General features: G+C 40.4%; 2 protein-coding genes across 2 annotated transcripts; one reads left to right on the forward strand and one right to left on the reverse strand.

The window, feature by feature from the left end:
* Window positions 1-8,868: 8,868 nt before the first annotated feature.
* Window positions 8,869-12,707, forward strand: LOC119479857 (neoverrucotoxin subunit alpha-like). Its single transcript, XM_037755825.1, has 4 exons — window positions 8,869-9,736; window positions 9,856-10,455; window positions 11,731-11,758; window positions 11,903-12,707. Exons 1-2 carry the CDS (start codon window positions 8,869-8,871, stop codon window positions 10,398-10,400), a joined length of 1,413 nt encoding a protein of 470 aa, XP_037611753.1. The 3' UTR covers window positions 10,401-10,455; window positions 11,731-11,758; window positions 11,903-12,707.
* Window positions 12,708-15,318: 2,611 nt separating this feature from the next.
* Window positions 15,319-19,642, reverse strand: LOC119479635 (neoverrucotoxin subunit alpha-like). Its single transcript, XM_037755444.1, has 4 exons — window positions 19,628-19,642; window positions 19,233-19,332; window positions 16,662-18,146; window positions 15,319-15,851 (listed from the first exon to the last, which is right to left on the reverse strand). Exons 2-4 carry the CDS (start codon window positions 19,321-19,323, stop codon window positions 15,319-15,321), a joined length of 2,109 nt encoding a protein of 702 aa, XP_037611372.1. The 5' UTR covers window positions 19,324-19,332; window positions 19,628-19,642.
* Window positions 19,643-20,446: the final 804 nt, after the last annotated feature.

Consider the following 20,446-nt stretch of genomic DNA (forward strand, 5'->3'; position numbering starts at 1 on the left):
AGGTTTTTATGCCGTTACATGCATACAAACACACACAGCAGCATGGTAACAGTGCACACACACACACCCCCGTCACCCCTTTGATAAGCTATATGGTGTTGTTGGAGCTTTCTTTATCTGCACTGCAGGGCATTGTGTTGGCTACAGCGCCGCAGCGCAGCACTGAGCATCCATATAAAAAAGAAACAGACATACAGAGAAGAAAATCCCCCAAAATCAACCGGGAGGAGAGGAAGGAGGGCGATGCACGACGGAACAACAGAAAGCCGTGGAGGGATGTGTACCTGTTTTCAAGTTCTAAAAAGGTATTATCATTAAAAATTGTCAATACGAAAGTGTTTTCACAGCGCAGGGGCCGATTGAACCGGAGCGCTGCGTCAAACCGCTGAAAAGAGCCTGTTGTTATTCATTTGGTGAATTGTTCATTTGCAGGATGAATGGTGATACATGAGGACACAGGTTTGTTTGTGCAGGTGTGTTGATCAGCGTTTTAAAAAGTACAATTCCACCAGATGAAATGTTAAGGATCTCTGAGAGGAAACTGGAAGAGAGAATAATAACAGTGATTACAGCGACTCAATCATGCTGGCAACAACACATCAAATAACCGTGAAGCATCTTCACAGATTTACAGGCCTTTAAAGACACACCTGAAAATATTACAATTTACTTTTCAGGGGAAACCTGAAAGAAGCCGCACAAATGAAAATCTCTGCCTGATCTTTTCAACCGTCGTTTCACAAAAATTGGGCAAGCAGTTTTTCCGTAATCCTGCTGACAAACCAAAGTGAAAACATTACCTCCTTGGTGGAGGTAACAATGAAGTAAAACAACAAAATATACACCTACAATGTCTTAAAAAAGTTGTGTTAGAAGTGGGTAAAGTAAAGGCAAAGCCCATCGTTCACTGCTGAGCAATGTCATCACCGTTTCTAGCACAACATTGAATTGAAAATAGGTGACAAACCAAATAAAGGAGGATCGGCTCATGTTCTCCCGTAACCATACATGCCAACCATCCCGATTTCCCTGGGAGACTCCCGTCTTTTATCACCCTCTCCCGGTTTCCTCCCGGGGTCACAATTTCTCCCGATTTATGGCAACTTTTCACACGTTCTTTCCTGTTTCTGGAACTGGACAGTGTGTATAATCCCTACCGTTTTCACCCGGAAGACAATAGAGCTACACCGACTGTCATTTCCCAGCGGAAGAGAGCAGCCTATGCTTGCGACACAGCGCAGTTTGAGCTCATGTTTAAGCTGCGCTCGCCACAGCGTGCAGCGTCTAAAGTTGGGCTTTTCTCGATGCGCTTAGTGGCGCGGCGCAAGCTATTGGAAATAACGGGGTTCAGAGGTCAGTGGTGGCGTTGTCACGTTGTGTCTGTAAGGACCTTCAGTGAGTGAGAGATGGAGAGAATGAAGAGAAAGAAATAATCCATCGTGCAAAAATAAATACAACATGATGAATATTAGTTTATACCAGAGATTCACACGCCAAGTTCACACCAGAGGGGCGAATTATTCAGTTTTCTCTCCTGGGAGTGAAAGTAAAATCAAAAGTTTAATATAAAAATGCTGTTGTTGTCCTTATTATTTTGTTATTTTGACTCTTTAAAAGTCACCAGAATGCAGGAAACTATGTCTCTGAAACTTTGTTGAGAGTCAAACATGATGGAATCTAGTTAAAAGGGCTAACTAGTTTCTGAAGACAGATCTCGTCATCCCAAATAAGAACAAGAGAAGAAACAGCAGTAGCGGGAGGGTTTGGGAGGAGAATGGGTGAACTGGGAACTAAAGCAGGAGCTCTGTAGTTTTACAGCCCATGGTTCAGAACCAACCATCATTTACAGTGTACCGTCCCACATGAACGAACACACGCACACACATAAACAGCATACTTTAGTGGTGCTTCAGTGTCCAAAAGTTTGGCAGGCGGAGAGGAGAAACTGAGCTGGTGCAATGTGGGCCGACCCGGTGCAACAACACCACGCCAGAGAGGAGCAAAGCAACAGCAAACACACATCGCTTCCCCATGAACCCCGCTGTCGCTGCTCAGGCTGACGTTCAAAATCTTACCGCCTTCCATTTCGCCAACTATACAGTATAAAAGTAGAGCCTCACAGAGCAGCTAGCATGCATTCACTGTCAAGACAAAGACGGACAAAGTATCAGTCACTACATCGATCACAAGTGTGTTTCTATATGCTTATGAAATATAAACGGTAAACAAAATGAACAAAACAGCAGAAATGGCTGCCAATGAACTCTCTACTTCTGAAACGCTTCCATTGGACGTCTGAGCTGCGATGGAGACGTGACGGTGGACACGAATATCACCCCGCTCCCACTCGACTGGAAATAATGGCAAAACAAAGTCAGCACTGTATTTAAAAGGCTCATCTCTCAACTGGTGTGACATTTATTTACTTCCTCTGAGAGGACTCTGGGTCAGTCTTCCCCTCTCTATAGACCCTTTAATCTCTTTTAGGGGGGTCTCTAGTCTGATCCATCCATCCTCTGAATGCTCTAGGTCTCTAGTCTGATCCATCCATCCTCTGAATGCTCTAGGTCTCTAGTCTGATCCATCCATCCTCTGAATGCTCTAGGTCTCTAGTCTGATCCATCCATCCTCTGAATGCTCTAGGTCTCTAGATTGATCCATCCATCCTCTGAATGCTCTAGGTCTCTAGTTTGATCCATCCATCCTCTGAATGCTCTAGGTCTCTAGTTTGATCCATCCATCCTCTGAATGCTCTAGGTCTCTAGTCTGATCCATCCATCCTCTGAATGCTCTAGGTCTCTAGTTTGATCCATCCATCCTCTGAATGCTCTAGGTCTCTAGCCTGATCCATCCATCCTCTGAATGCTCTAGGTCTCTAGTCTGATCCATCCATCCTCTGAATGCTCTAGGTCTCTAGTTTGATCCATCCATCCTCTGAATGCTCTAGGTCTCTAGATTGATCCATCCATCCTCTGAATGCTCTAGGTCTCTAGTTTGTGGCTGTAAAGTTTCATGAGGCTGTGATTACCCTAGAGGTCACCACAGGTCATTTTATACAGTGAGGTCAATGAAATGTCTCCTATGGGCACTAACATCATCACACATGAATACAGTTGGGCTCATTGGATCCACAAGAGTCTCAGATTTACAGTGATACCCAATTTATGTAATTCTAGACTGTTTAGGGACCCCAGCATGCAGAAATATTCAAATACACCATTTTAGAATAGAAGACAATAACACATTTATACTGCATGTGATGATCATAAAGTGGGCATGTCTGTAAAGGGGAGACTCGTGGGTACCCATAGAACCCATTTACATTCACTGATCTGGAGGTCAGATGTCAAGGGACCCCTTTGAAAATAGCCATGACAGTTTGTCCATCGCCAACTTTGGAGTGTTATTTAACCTCGTCATTTAGCTTATCGACGAGCTAACATGCTCCTTCTAGCTTTAAAACTGAGCCTGCTGCAGCCTCTGGAAGACGGTAATGTCGGCTGAGGACGTCGGCGTCCTAGTGGAGCTTAAGAGGTTACAGCTGAGCCACTTTGCTGTCTTCACATGCCTCTTTATTCTGGAATGTGAGAGTCAGAGATGTCTCGCTCCTTTGTAAATATGATGCCAGGAAAGTAAAGAACATACCAGATTTCCCCCCCACAGAGAATATTCCTGTTTTCTTTAATATCTTGGTCCTTTTCTCAAAGCGTCCTCCCTCATCCTCTCTCACCCTCTCTTTTGGTCTCTCCCAACATCCCAATCCCTCCAATCAAACACAAACCCGACCTTAAAAAATAAAGATGCTCTTGAACTCTGATGAAAGTGAATCCCCCCCGTCCCCTCCTCGGCTGTGAGCTTCTGTCTTTTTAAGCTGCGGCTGCGGCTGTTTTCTAAAGCGAGGATGACTGAGCCGTCCCTGAAGTGGACAGACAAAACACAAACAGACGGAGGAGAAGAGGAAGAAGAAGAGAAGAAAAAAAGACCAAAGAAACTTTGAAAGAGGGAGGAAGGGCGCAGTGGAAGTCCCTCTCTTCCAGGCCACCTCCTATTGGTCGCGTTTGTTTCTGTGCCCGGCCAGTTATTTGGCTTTGTGCTGTCTGGTTGCCCCTGGTGACGAAGGATTAGACCAAGTGTGTGTGCGTGATTGTGTGCGAGAGAGACACAGTCCGGGAGGTGGTGATCTGTTTTATATGGAAGGATGAAAGATGGAGAAATGTGAGAAAGAGACCGAAAAGAAGAAGAAGAACAAAACTCCATCCGTCCACATCTCTTTTTCTCTCCGTCACTATAAAAGCACACATATCAAAACTGACGTATCAATCCTGAATCCCTCACTGCAGCTGCAGCAGGAGCACCGAGTCCCGTGCACATGCTTCCCTGCCATTTATTTAGCTCTCTGCAGGTATTGTGTTCAGCTTGCAGGAAACTGTTGTTTTTACATTTCTATTTTGTACATATTAACAAGAACATGTTAATGAGCAGCCCAGTCGCACAGCAGTACAGTCAGCACGTAATCAACTCGTATGTAATCCACGTAATTGTGAACCGTCAGAAGTTTACGAGAAAAAAAATCTGAATATTATGAGAATAAAGTCATAATATTATAAAGTAGTAATGTTACACGTTATTTTCTTTTTTCTCGTAAAGTTACGACTTTATTCTCGTAATATTACGACTTTTTTCTCATAAAGTTATGACTTTTTTCTCGTAAAGTTACGACTTTATTCTCGTAATATTACGACTTTTTTCTCATAAAGTTATGACTTTTTTCTCGTAAAGTTACGACTTTATTCTCGTAATATTACGACTTTTTTCTCATAAAGTTATGACTTTTTTCTCGTAAAGTTATGACTTTATTCTCGTAATATTTTTGACTTTTTTCTCGTAAAGTTATGATATATGACTATATACTTAGACTATAAACTGTGTTACCTTCATCACAATGCTCAAAGTTTTGCGGCTCCAGACAGATCTTTTTTTTGCCTAAAATGGCTCTTTTGATAGTAAAGGTTGCTGACCCCTGATTTAGGGGGATCTATTGGCAGAAATGGAATATAATATTAATATACTTATGTTTTCTTTAGTGTATAATCACCTGAAAATAAGAATCATTCGATCAAAAATCATTTAAAAAAAATCAGCTACCCCTTTGTTTTATTTGACACTTAACCAAAGAACATATTCTGATGTTTAGTTATTATAGTGATGTTTGAACGTACTTATTACATTTGCTTCCAGCACAGTTGCATCAGCATGTACAGTATAAGGCAGGTGGACATTTGAGTCCAGACAGGTATGTTTGGATCTCATTCACTTCTCCATCCATGTGGGTGTTTTCAAAGAGAAACCTGTAGGTGTCCCAGAGGTGATGCCTGAGGAATTGTTGGAGCATCAACTGAGGTTGCTCAGAGCCTGAACCTAAAGCCCAGTTCACACGGGACTGGGGATTACACAGAGGTTGCATGCAGAGTTCAACAATAAAGGTTGTTGTTGAGAGACCGCCGGGATTCAGAGAGGACTTTATAGTAGTACTAGTAGTAGTACTAATACTAGTTAGCTGTATTTTAGTGCAGCATTTCAAGCATTTGAAAAGTAATTGTCTTTAAAATATTTCATTTCTATATTGTAGATTGTGATTGTGAGGTTGCTCTATGTGTGTCAGTCTGCAAGCGAGCTACTAGTTGTCTCACGTTGTTGTTTTTCAGGTGTCATATCTTAGGTCCACTCTAAGAGAAAAGCAAATGTTCTCTTTGCATTTTGTTTGGGACAAGAATAACAACAATGACCCCACTGTTTTTATATATATATAACAACAGTAAATGTTAAGTTTTTTTTATTTCCTAAAAATTTAAAATGTGTTATCTTAGCATCACTACTTTTACCAGTAAAGGACAATTCAGTCGTTTGATTGGGCATGTTTTTCAGCATATATATGTATGCTGAAAAACATGCCCAATATATATATATATATATATATATATATAGTATAGTGGATTAACACTGTGAAAGGGTTAAAGTTGTAAAACGAAAACACGTAAGACGAAAACACGGACAACTCCCAGACCAGACAACGCCGTGGTAACGACCTGTCAATCACAAAGTAGCCCCTCCCTAAAGCATCCCCTGCTTTATGGTCTATCTGACTCTAAATGGGACCATCATTTACTAAATGAACATCATTCTGTATTGAAGAAGACTTGAAACTAGTGATTGAGACCATAAACTCATGTTTACAATGTTTACTGAGGTCATAAATCAAGAGAGAAGTAGGGTCATTTTCTCATAGACTTCTATACAACCAGAGGAGTCGCCCCCTGCTGGCTGCTAGACAGAATGCAGGTTTAGGACACTTCAGCATTGACTTCACTTCTCAGACCTGCAGGTAGCCCACTGGCGAGATCCAGGCATCGTGATTGATGACCCTTTAACTATTGTGTATTACTTCATGCACCTGCAGCCTCGTGGAACACAGCTCCTCCTTGATCTATTGTTGCTTGGATTTTAAATGTATTAACTCTGTCTTTGCTGCACTTTAATTTTATTTTATAGTGAATTATTAGTCCAAACATTCATTGGAGACAAATAACGTGTGTCCAACTTTCTTGGCTAATACCTCCAACAGCTTAATCAAGACCGTAACAACATTTTGTGTTGTGCTCTTACTACCGGGGTGTGCAGTCCTCTCTTTTCCTTATCGAACTACAGCAGCATGCATGATGAAATTAATTGAATTGTACCGTCGCGACAGCGTGTTAGATGGTTGTAAGTAGGCGGGGAGGGGAGTGTGTCTGTGCAATTACACTTTTTCTTCCTTCTGCCTGTTCAACGGGGTCACGTAGACGTGAGGAAGGATGATTCTTTCCAGTGAATAACTTCATTTCATTTTCTTTCTTTCCATCAAAGCAAATTAAAAATTGAGACAAGAATCTTTATTTAATGAAATGTCTGGCACAAAAGCGAGTGCAACTTATTTTCAATATTAAAAGTGAGTTTTATTACCTTTGGGGGGGGAGATCTGTGGTAAATGAGTAAAATGCTGTAATATAACATGTTGCTGAGATTGATGATTACGTGGGTAATGTGGGCCAAGTGATTACATGAAGAGGAAGAACAACTTAAACTACTGCTTTTGACATTATAGGGATTAAATGTTCAGCAGTGTGTTTCCCATATGAACTATAAGAAAACGCAGGCATAGAAAGTGGTTATGAATTGTTCACTATCCTCTATAATGATAAATATATGCATTGCTGCTTCAACTTGTTTGCCCTGGAAGTTATTGAGGTTGAAAAAAATAGATCCTTTATAAACTTTGATGGCATAGAGCTGGAAAATCCATCTTTTTATTTCTCTGAAATCTGGCTTGATTTTTAGGATTCTGCAGCAAATCAAACAGGACATCTTGTACTGGAAGCTTTACTTAAACAACTTCTTCTGACATAGAGGCATTGAAGGAGAGAAGCAGGCAGGCAAGTAAATTCAATGGTGGACTATGAGAGAGAGCACAGGAGGACAATAGATGGTCAGTCTGGGAGGCAGACAGCGGTGAGAAAGAGATCGAACGACACACAAAAGATTTCTTACCTGAGCCTATAGGAGAAGCAATCCTCGACAGTGTTGCCGGCATCTCGTCGTATTGTGCAGAGCCCTTTTTTTACAGCTCCAGACAGCTATTTCTTCTTCTCTCCTCCACCACCACCACCACCCTCTCCTTTCACATGATGGATAGCGTTCCCTGCCAGCGCTGAATCACGGCTCTCTCTGCAGCTTTAGGACATTTAAAGTTATTTGTAGGCTGAAATCACATTCAGAGACTAGCGATAGCAGCTATTTGGTTTTTTTATTCCTTTGTTTACTGTCTCGGTCCACTTTGTTTATTCATGTTTTACCTCATGAGTTTGTCCTTTTTATTTAACGCCTCTCAACATAGGAGGCCTGTAAACAAAGTTAAGTTGCTTTGGTACAAATCCGTGTGAATGAGTGATTCCATTGCACTCACCCATTGGCCGGGTCAAGTTTCATACATAAAGTCTCAAACAAAAAATCATTTATTCATCAGAACCTCCTTGGAGAAGTCGTTTGCTTCACTTTTAAGGACCTGGGCTTGGAAAAGCATCAGAAAACTCAGTTTTTGAGCATCACGTTGTTGCTTCGGTGCCGTTGGGTCCAGATGGAGACGTGGCGAGTCGTCTCTCACCTCTGCATACATAAACATGGGTTAACCGTGGTTGAGCTCTTGGTGTGATAGGGGTATAAAAAAAGCTGAGAATCCCCCACCCACCCTTATTTTCTGACCTCATCACCCTTAGTTTTTTTTTATTAAATCAACTCTCTTTAATGAATACAACTTCTCAGTTTCATCAATAAAGTGATGACGTCTTAACGGATTCACCAAGCGAATGCAGATAAATGATGTGATCTTGTTTTTAAAACAACTTAATCAATTTACTATAACAGTGTTAGAGCCTAAATAGATTTTTATAATAATAATTAATAAATGTAATTTATGCGGCAAGTGGGAGAGCAAACAGGCTTTTGATCTCAGTGAAAATGTTGTCTTTGAAAGGCTAAACGCCAACAAAACGTGGTTACATACTGCTGCAGAGTGGGGGGATGAGGTGGCAGCTGGCATGTGTTGAAATCCCCCAAAACAAAAACCGGCTGGCCCGTTTAATGCAAAATTCTTGCTTATGACAGCGTAAAGGATGAATAAATTTGCCACTGCAAATAATCCATTTCCATGTTGCGCAACACAAGGATGTAGACAAATCAAGGTTGACACCGCAATTAACGGCGAAAAATCTACAAACAAAGCAGCTGTGCTGCGCCCCTTACCCAGGCTTCCCCGGATGCATCAAACACTCTTCCATGATTTGGGACCAAATCCAGCGTGCAAAGAGAGAGAAGAGCGACCTGCATGTGACGCCACTGAAGAATTTGAATCCCAAAGCTGCCAGGCTGACGTGTGGGATCAGCTTTGCACTAGTGGGGAAGATGCAGAATGCTCTAGAAGATTTAAGGGAAATGCAAAAGAGATGCAACGATTCTCTGGAAGACACAGTGGTAGAGGATTTTCCAGTGATTCAAGAAGAGTTGCGCACTTTCCAAAAATTGTGCAGTCACTATGCACCTCACCTCCAGCAGAACATGGCAGAGAAACTTCCCTCCATCCGTGATGGTGAAGAAGACGAGAGCTCACTGAACCAACTCATTGAAGACCGAGACAAGACACCATTCAGTCCTGAAAAACTGAGCAAGTGGCTGGATCAGAAAGAGAGAGAAATCAACGTCATCAGATCCTGTGTAGATGCCATGGAGGGAACAAAGATCGTCCGAAATCAGTCCGAGCTGGACAGAGAGGCTCTTGCTCCAGGTGTAGAGCATACTCTGTGCTTTGTTTTCACCTCCATGGTAAGGGGTGATATCTACCTTGATGTGATGGCCGACTACTTGGGCTCACCTACAATAGGAAGTACCAATGAAAACCTGTGGTACTTCTCACCTAAAGTTGTAACCAAAATGAGAGAAAACGCCAAAGCTTTCCATGAGCTTGCCAAAGCACAGAAGAACAACAAAAGCGTGCGTTTCCTCATAGCAGCCATAACAAATGAGAACTACAAAGGAGCAACCATCTACCATTACAAGGACGGCACTCTGGTCAGTGAAGATTTTTCAAAGCCTTCAAAGCCTGACGTCCCTCCTGAGCAGATCACAGACAAAAGTGATCTGATCTGGCGTAAGTAATCTTTCATGCATTTTCGAGTCAAAAATACGCCATACTAATTACTGTCCTCCAGAAACCTGTTTGACCATCAGAATGACTGATAAAACATTTCATTTTGGTCTCTCCAACAGATGCCTGTGATCTCACCCTGGACCCCAACACTGCAAATGGCTACCTCACTCTGTCTGAGGAAAACAAGAAGGCAACAGTTGAATTATTGCAGAATTATCCTGATTACCCAGAGAGGTTTGATCAACAAACTCAGGTGTTGTGCAAAGAGGGCTTATCTGGGCTCCATTACTGGGAGGTAGAGTGGAGTGATGATTCAGTTACTTTGAAATCGGTTTATGCAGCTGTTGCATACAAGAGAATTGAAAGAAAGGGAGATGGTTCAGACAGCAGTTTTGGAGATAATCTCATATCGTGGGCTGTTGGCCAGATGGACGACAAGCTTAGAGTATGGCATAATGGTTTGCTGTCAGAATCTCCTTTTACAGGCTGCAAAAGAGTTGGGGTGTATCTGAACTGGCCTGCTGGCACTCTGTCCTTCTACTCTGTCGTCTCTAACACACTGGAGCACCTCCACACCTTTAACACCAAATTCACTGAGCCTGTTTACCCAGGCCTCTGGGCTCATAAGACAGGCAACTATGTGTACCTGCGTCCAGTTGAGTAAGAGCAATGATCAAGACTTGTTCGATCCTGGTCTGTTCATAGGGATATGGGTTTACATCAGTGGTCTCAAACTCAATTTACCTGGGGGCCGCTGGAGGCAGAGTCTGGGTGAGGCTGGGCCGCATCAGGTATTCCACAAAAAAAGCTTTGTTAAAAAAAAAAACAATCTTCTCAAACGTCATTATTAACAGTTCTTTAACTTGAATGGGTTCTTCTGAACATGAACGGTTCTTCTGAACATGAACTGTCCTGAACATGAATGGAACATTGAAGAACATGAACGGTTCTTCTGAACATGGCCTCTATTGCGTCTCCCACTTTTCCTGAAATTGTCTGTGCTCGTCACCAACCTTTCTCTTCACTGCAAGCTTTGAAAAAGACATGATATATATTCATTCCACTTGGTGTCACTCCGCAATAAAGTTGTGCCTGCTGTGTTTGTGTTGTTCTGCAATTACACCACCAAACCGCTAGTTGGCGGCGGCGTCTCTATGAGTTTCCTTCTTCTTCTTGTACTCCAAACAGAAACTGAGCGCAGTTGGAGCTAATAACTGTTGAACCACAGAACTTTTACTGACATTACTGCAACGCCGAAAAGAGAAAATATATCTGAGTGGATTTGTGTGAACAAACATTGAACAGATGGAGGCAGAGAGAAGTAGAACTTGGTCCTGGCCGCTCAGCATCGCTGAGAGACTGGACCAATCACAGCTGTTGCGGTCTGCGTCGCCGCGACGTGTAGTTACATGTCTGGAGAGGTGCACGTCAGGCTACGGCGTCGATTCAACGCAGAAGTATAAATCAAGCTTTAATCAAGCTTATGCGATGTTACACGGGCGCCGCCACAGTTGTTGTGAAATGTTTCTCTGCTTGCATCAAGCCCGGCTGATTGCCCGCCCCCAGGAGCCACATACCCCGCTGTGATTGGTAGGTTCGTTCAGCTCGGGCTCGCGCAACAAAGGGACCTTCCACGGCAAACTGCCATTCACATAAAACTCGCGGGCCGAGGGCGCCTGGTTAGCTCAGTTGGTAGAGCGGGCGCCCATGTAACAAGACTTGGTCCTGACCGCGGCGGCCCGGGTTCGAATCCGGCCTGTGGCCCTTTCCGCATCCACTCTCTCTCTCCCCCCTTTCCAAGACTCTATCCACTGTCCTCTCAATAAAAATGAAAAAATGCCCCCAAAAAAAAAACTTTATAAAAAAAAAAAAAAAAAAAAAACTTTGCGGGCCGCACTAACATTAAACTTTCATATCAAGGTGGGGGCCACAAAATATCGTCTTGCGGGCCGCAATTGGCCCGCGGGCCGCGAGTTTGAGACCCCTGGGTTTACATTTAAAGTTCAAAGTACAACTTAAGACGTCCTTCACAAATTCAAAAAATGCATTGAAACCCAGAGGGACCAGGAAAATAGATGATACGATGAAGTGACTACATATGTACTTTTCTGTTAATCAGTTCACGTTGATTTGATGCACAGCCTTCTCCTCAAACTGGTTTGTGCTTTACAGCTTCACAATCAGTTTAAACTTTTATTGCTCAGTACATCACATATATGTTTTTAATCGTTTTAATTCTGATTCTAATTCCTGATACTTAAACTGAGCTTATATTGATTCACAATTACTATGTCAACACTATTATGTTGAAATGTGATATCATAGCTCATGTCAAAAATTGCATAACCTGTTTTGTTGAATTCATCATGTTGATTATGTTCGGATATGAGGGAGCTAAAGTGCCTTTAATTTAGCATACTTAATTTAGTACTTTGGTATATGGATATATTTTCTAAAAACAAGAGGAAAACTCTCTGGTCTGTGTTTTTCTGTTAAGGTCAAGGCTAATCCTGTCCCTTAACCCTGACCTCAGGGTCAGTTCATGACTTTACTGTTCTGAGGAGATACTCACTGTTAACACCATTTTGTTAGATGTTAAGCACTCTTAACTTGATTTTTATAGAGCTTTATAGTCTTTTTTTCATCATAGATTTACAATCAGTTTAAACTTTCATTGCTTGGTACATCACAGATATGTTTTTAATTATAACTTTCAATTCTAATTCCTGATACTTATCAATACAGAGCTTATATCAATACACAATTGCTATGTCAACACTAGTATGTTGAAATATAAAGTCATAGCTCATATAAAAAATGCATAACTTGTTTTTTCTTTAAGAGAAAATGTCAGTGTTAACATAATTTTTTTGCAAACATTGCTGATGTTTGTAGATCTAAAGCAACACCTGTTGGATATGTTCACTCTCTTCTTGAGCAGAATATTCAATAAAGTGCAGACCTGACTTCACCACTGTGTGCTATCTTATTATTTCCTTTACATTAAAAAGTTGACTGTACCAAAGGTGAAAAGCTTTATCATTTATGACACATTAGCATATATTAATGCAAAGAACACTACAATGATAGAACACAAATCCTTATTCAACAGTTGGGAGGACCCATCGTGCTGTTGAGTTTGTATTCCACTTGTAAAATGGAAGATAGTTAGCCCAGCTTGCTAATGTTAGCACTGATTCTCACTAGATACTAGAACACTCGTTACTTTCTTTCATGTTATCTCAACAGTTATCAACATTGTGTTCATCCCACATTATACATGATACTATATATCCTGTTATATTCTATTTAGGGCTGTCAAAGTTAACGCAATAATAACACGTTAATGCGCCACTCATGCCACTCATTTCTTAAACGCATTAACACAATCAAACTTTGGGAGTTGTAGCAGGCTCAGTTTTAAAGCTAGAGTGAACATACTAGTATCATATGAAACTATATAACCTGATGAATCCATCGGTACCACCCATGTCATACTAGCTAGTCAAGAAGGAGGTTAAATAACACTCTGAACTGCACAATTTTATTTGTTTATGTTGTTTGTCAGCTTATGACTGGCCGTGAATGACACAGCGTTAGTGGTTGTCAAACATACAATAAAATATAGTGGGATGTTTTTGGTAGGTAGTGTAAAGAAGCTCCAGGGTTTGGTTTACATCCAAAAACTGCACACTCTACCATGTTTGCTGTCAAAACTTTGACTATGCTAATGCAAACTCTCGCTCTTTGTGCTGACTTGTCTGCTCTGCGCTGGGGGCATATTTATATATTATATATTATATATTTATATTTTATACATTTATGTCCACTCACTTAGGGTATTGCCCTTTATATAGCTTTGAGTGTTGTAATTTCATTGTATTGTATAGCCTAGTTGTTCTGTTATTCTTTACTCTCCTCTACTTATTGTATAAAAACTATATATGAATACTCCAATTTCACTCTAAATATCTTGTGATACAGTTTTAATCCTTTATTCAAACAGTTAGTCTCATTGAGATCAAGTGGCGGATGGTGCTAAATCAAGCATCAGCATAGAGGAAGTAAGTACACACAAAATGTTCAACTCAGGTCTTTATTCATTTCTTCACTCAAGGAAAGAACAATCATATCAAACAGGTGTTACAGTCGATGCTGAACCAGAGCCAGACAGAGTCATCATGTTGTCAACATACTGATTAAAGAATTCAGACTTTTCCCAGCTCCTTTTACAAAACAGGGACCAGCAGAGGTTTCCCGAGTGGTACATAATACTTGTTTAAGAAGAAAGAAAAAAGAAACCCCCCAATATCTTAGTGTTTTGAAAGCATAAAAGTACTTTTTTTTGTTACTTTCCCCTGATAAATGGAAACCCAGTGATAGTTACAAAATACAGAAGAAGAAGAGTTGCTAAATCAGGCAAGGGACAAGGTACATGATATATAGCAAAAAGGTGTCTGCAGTAGACTTAATGTGGCGTTAAAATAAATTCCAAGCAATAGAAGTTAAATGAGGTCAAATTAAGCCTGTTTCATGTCATTATTATTTAAAGTTTTGCTCCATGCTAATCCAAAATGTAATACATACTGACATACAGTAGCATCCCACATGTCATGGTGGCACTTTAAAGAGAAAAAAAAACAATAATTTAAATGTTTAAATGCAGTGATTTGAGTATAGATGTCAAACCATATCAAAGCATGCAGACATATAAATTCATGTACAACACTGTCATGTTATAGGGCACTACTGTTTTTGTTGTATTGACAAAGAGTGTTTGAGCACAAACCTGCTCGCTCACTGTGTACTCAAAATCAGCAAAGCAATACGTTGTATTAATGTGGATCAATAACAGTGTCAGTTAAAAACAGTTTAAATCCTTTGTTGTGGTAAGAATAAATGTAATTTTTATTTTTTACATTTTGAACACTGACTAGAAAATACAGTATAGTTAAGGGCCCAATTCTTAATCCATATAAATCACTGATAAATTCACATACCCAAATTGAAAGTTTGACCTATAAGTACAAAACAAACAGTCTGAGTCAAGACACACTAAACTGTTGGGTACTATTTGGACTAGCGTCAGATTTAATTTAGCATTAAAATCCAGGATTGAATAATCAGTAATCCAAAATAAATTCACTTTACTAATTTTGGTAATCAGATGGATTATGTAATTTAGTTTCCTGTGAATTTTTAACCCCACAAAGGAGGTTATGTTTTTGGTGTTTGATGGTTATCATGATTTCTCAAATCCCTTTCAACATTTTTTTGTTAAATGTAGTGGACAGTGGGGCGAAGGAATAAGTGATTATTGATTTATAAGTGATTCTTTTTTTTTTTTTTTTATATCTATATCTACTATATATATATTTTTTTATCAGGAAAACAGATGCTTAACTCTGTGACTCAAAAGTAATGAACATTAATGAGAGGCACAAACTGGAGCTACTGTCATGATGCAGATTTTGATGCAGATCCAGAAAAATATTATATAATGTATCTCCTCGAAAAAAATGTTGCGTAGTAGTTGTGTAACCTTGGCGGAAGTATGATTATCAGTAACTGTGACTGATGTTTCAAAGTAATCTGGCCTTTCCGTTGTCAATGTTAAGCCCAATTAAGAAGGCTGGGTAAACAGGCTCAGTGAATTTGGTTTTGAAGGTCCAAAGGTGATGCAGTACATTAGAGGAGACCTTGTAGAAAGACAGACTGCCAGCACGCCAGTCCAGATACACTCCTAGTCGTGTAAAGTTAGGATCAGGCATAGAGACAAGGACTTTTACTGGATTACGCCATATAACATATCCTTTTTTGGGGGTAGCGCATAAGGCCCAGGACTTCAAATTGTACCCAATAAGGCTCTCAGGCTTAGAATCTTTCCTGCCGATTCCTACATATGCAACACCTGCAGAAACGTGTCCGGTCCACTCTACCTCCCAGTAATGGCGCCCGTTCAGCTCCTCTTTGCACAACACCTCCCGAAAGACATTAAACCTCTCTGGGTGAGCACTATATTTCTGCTGTTTTCCACACTCCGCAAGTTTGTTGTTGTCAGAAAGAGTGACACAGTTGTGTACTGTGTTTGGGTCAAAAGTGAGGTCGCAGGCATCTGATGAAAAGCACAAGACACAATCTGTTACCAGTCATCGTCATCACCATTCAAATCACATTTTGTGATAGCATGTCTTCATATAATAGTTATTATATTTATATCTAAGGTATTATTTATTAGAAACAAAATACTCATCACTTCTATTCACCCACAATCTAAATAAATTGAACTGCTGTATATTAGCAAAATCTCACTAGGGAAGTTGATGGTACTTTACAACATTTACAAGACAACAATGTTTAAAACACTTCATTTTTCATGGTGACACCTTGTCCATGTATTCATGTTTGGACCCCATTATTTCCATCAGATGGCCTCAACCTGCCTTGCCCTTCTAGTGGGACTGTTTTCAACTTGCTGAACTGTTTTTTGACAGTTATTTTAAGTGCCTTATAGTCAGCCTGAAGGCAGTCCAAGAAGGCAAGGAAATCTTAAAGAGCAAGACGGGGAGGCATGCAAGAGACAAAAAACAGGTCTAAATACGGGCAACAGATCACAAACAGGTTTTCAGGAAAAGGGAACAGGAATAGTGGGAAATAAGAGTGGGAAAGTGGTCTATGTATTCTGAGGGAATGGGGGACAGGTGTGCTGCAAGGAGCAGGATGGGTGGTAAAATCTGAGGGTGTCTGGGGTAGAAACTGGGAATAATAGGGATCACAAAGAATAGGAATTAGGGGAAAGAAGCCAGGAACAAAGTGAAGGTGTCACCATGTCATCTTCTGTGGGTTCCAAATAACACCTAAAGAGGAGGGAAGTACTTTAGGTATCATTTATTTTCCTTTAATTAATGCAGAAAGAATTACTTACACCAAAGTAGATCACTTCTGTCTTTGACACGCTCCGCATCAACAAAGATAGGAAATGTAAAGTCCTGAGTGACCAGACTGCCCTCCTTGTAATGGTAGATGCTTGCTCCTTGGTATTTCCCATTTGTTATGGCTGCTGCAAGGAAAACGACATTCCTGCTTTTCTCCATTTTTTTGGCATGCTCAATGAATTGTTGGGCTTTTTGTTTCATTTTGAGTACCACCCGAGTGGAGTAACACCACATGTCTTCAGTGGATGGCGCAACATCCCTGGTGATTTCTGTATTGGGTGATTCCAAATATTCGGACAACGCTCTAAGGTAGGGATCACTGCGCTCCATGGAGGTGAAAACAAAGCACAGAGCATGCTTTGCATTTTCAGCAAGAACCTCTCTATCCAACTCGGTCTGATTTGAGACAAATTTTGTCTGTGTTCCCTCCATCAGGCCTGCACAGGTCTTTAAGGCAGTGATTTCTCTGTCTATGGCATCCAGCCACGTGCTCACATTTTCATTGCTGAATGGTGACTTGGCCCTGTCTGTAATTATCTTCTCTAATGAGCTTTCGTCTTCTGTACCTCCCCGAATCAGAGGAAGTTTCGTCGCAATTTTCTGTTGCACGGTAAGAATGTAATCTTGAAATAGCTGTTGGAAATTGCTAACCCTGTCATGAATCAGTGGAAGTTGTTTCACAAGTTTGTCATCCATGGCTTCATTGCATCTCCTCTTCAGTTCGTGCAACTCTTCTAGGGTACTGTGAATCTTTCTCACTCCACCAACAGTGATGTCACGGACCAGCAGGTCAGCTTGAGAATAAAATTTCTTCAAGGGTACCAGCCAGACCTTCATTGGAACCGCATTGGTTCCTTCTTCTCCAAGAAGTCCTGGAAGATTCTGGTATGTCATCACTGCATCTTCAAAAGTAGTAGGGAGGCTTTCAAGAAGGAAGTCTCCATGAAACTTGCAGGAGAGATTGCTGGCCAGAGATTTTTCTTCATCAGTCAGTTTGACAGAACCGTACCCCTCAATGCTAACAGTAGGAATCTTCCTAATCACAGCTTCCATTCTGCCCTCGATGTCCTGAAGGTTGCTATCCTCTAATTTGTCATTGTCAAACACAAAGAAGGCATTTGCTCCATAGAGGATGCCTGTAACTACATGTGTTGCCAAGCCCTTCTCAGTAATGGCCGTTTGTTGCACCTTCACGGTTCCAGGAGGAGCTGTGAATTGTTGATAAGTGGTGGTAGCTTTATACTTGAGTGTGACTCTGCTCTGATTCCGGTATTTCTTCGTATTATTAAGATACTTGGCAGATCCCCCAACTTCAACCAGCCCACCCAGGAAACTGACTCCCAGAGAAGCTTCAATATCCATCAGAGAAGACTTGTCGTTAATGGAATCAGAGGCAACGATTTGGAAATCACTGCTGCGTTGAGGGTTACTTGATGCATACTGTTGTAGAGTTTCATCACCAAACATTGAGAAACCTTAAGAAAAGAAGGAAAAGTTGTTACTGGGTGTTCAGACCAAAAATAGCAGTGCGTAAAAAAAAACAAAAAAAAACGGTGTGTTTTTCGGTACTGTTGAGATGACAAATTACAATCCTGGAATGCTTGTTTGAGTAATACGCCTATGGCGCTAAAAGAAAGCGGTTTATAAAAATATAAAACAGGATTGTACAACAATAGTTATCAAGACAACAATTGTATCCTCAATGTTGATGTTTGCAAGGTAAGCAGTAGAGTTTTACAAAGCATTCACCTGAAGTATACACTTGCATGTATTTGACTGGCCAATGCAGTGTATTGCTGGAAAACGATGCATTTCAAATGTTTTTAAGTTTTTAAGCACCCTCTCTGCACCATTGTAGGTGTTGCATTAGAATGAATGAGAGGCCAGAAAAAAATAATCTGGTAATAATCAGGGACAGATACAATCTGTGCTGCTTTGGGTAATTAGTTGTTAGTTGATTATTATTATTTTTTTTTAAACTCTTCCCGGTCTCAGTATTCATACATCAACCATCATCTAGTCAGACAAGTCTGAAAAAGCTTAAAACTTTCAAAAAGTATAAAAGATATTAAGATGTTAATTTCAACCTAAAAAGCTCAAGGTGTGGTGAAAGTTTGGAAATTTCTATTTTAAAATGTGATAAAGTTGTGGTGCTTTAAAGATGATAATTTCACACAAAAAGTTGCACTTTTCTGGAAATTTTGCAATAACCTACACAAAAGATTGCTACCAAATGTCATACCTGCACCCCTCAACCACTTCCATGGATTTTTGCACATTGTAATAACACATTTTAATCCTGTTGATGAAGCTAAATGTAAATACCATCATCAGTACTTCAGTCAGAGGCAATTGTGTCAAGGATTTAGTATGTACAAATGTATGAATATATAAATGGATATTACTAGTTAGCTGGTGGCAATCACTTAAGGATTGAGTCACTGATGGTGAAGTCAGCTGATGCTTATCAGCTAATGCAAACGTAGCTGCAGTGCTGTGTCTGAGCTAACATAATGTTTGATTTATTTCATTCTAAAATAGTCTACTTCAACAAAGTTTACCTGGGATCAGTTTCTCTCGGCGGGCGTCGTACAGCATCCCAAGGGTGAAAGGTCGACCCAGACCAGCCATTACCATGATATCTGAAGACATGTCTGCAACCTTTTAAGACACATTCAACAATATGGGTCAAGCTCAAAACACACAGCCGTTGAAATTTGATCAAACTGTGTACTGCAAGTTAATCACAGTGACAACAAACTGCCTAAACTTTATACAGCATAATGGTAATTTTAGCTTTGAAATGCATAGACTGGAGTTCAATGAAAGTCCCAGTATCTATCACTCACCTGGTGAAGTTGTGTAGATCAGCTGAGTTGTGTGAGAGTCTTCTTGACTTCCAACTGGAGCTTCAAGTCTGATGGTGTATGATGCTGCGAGTCCACTTATATCCTGCCAGATACTCCGTCCTCATGACCCCTCCCCCGACATGCCTCCTTCACACCTGTAATATTTCTGTTCTCACAGATCATGTCTGCATGCGGGAAAAATTTGCCTGACAGAATTTTATCACACCGCTATTTTTGCATTGTTACAAGTGTGAGAAAAATTTCGGAATTTTGCATGCAAAGCTTTTGCATGTCTGCTCTGGCCAGTAATGAGTTCCTTCATATGCACACATTTTAATAATTACCTTTCTTCATTTTGCATGATGTTGTAGTGACAAGCAGGTCTAGAAGACATTGCTGGATTGTACATGTAAAAATACAAGATAATATAAAGTGATCATAAATAAGTCTAATTTTGTTTACATGTTGCATGATTACTACAGAACAATACTAGTGTAGGGATTTGGTAGGAACAGGTTTGGTTATTAGCAAATTAATTAATAATATCAATAGAATTATTAGAATAAAAAAATTATTCAACAGTTCATTCAATTTTGTAACGTCTGGGCAGTTCATTAACCAACTGGGCATTGGTTAAAACTATCTATCTTTGCTAAGCAAGAACAGTTCCTAAGTTACAAATCAAACCAGATAAACAACAACAACAGCATTGTATAAAATACATAACTAGTGTTTCTCTGTTATTTATAGGGTTAGTGAAGAACAGGAATGTTAGAGGTGTTCAGTTATTAAGGTGAGAGGCGTAGAGTGTCACCTAAAACAATGCGGACAGGTGTATGACTGGTTCTGTACAGTCATAATGTGGTGTCCTAGTGTTGTGCACTAGTGATCTCTAAAAAAGATACTACTAAGGAGTTGGTCCAAGT

Source organism: Sebastes umbrosus, chromosome 20 (assembly GCF_015220745.1).
Source record: "Sebastes umbrosus isolate fSebUmb1 chromosome 20, fSebUmb1.pri, whole genome shotgun sequence".
In the NCBI taxonomy this organism is placed as follows: Eukaryota; Metazoa; Chordata; class Actinopteri; order Perciformes; family Sebastidae; genus Sebastes; species Sebastes umbrosus.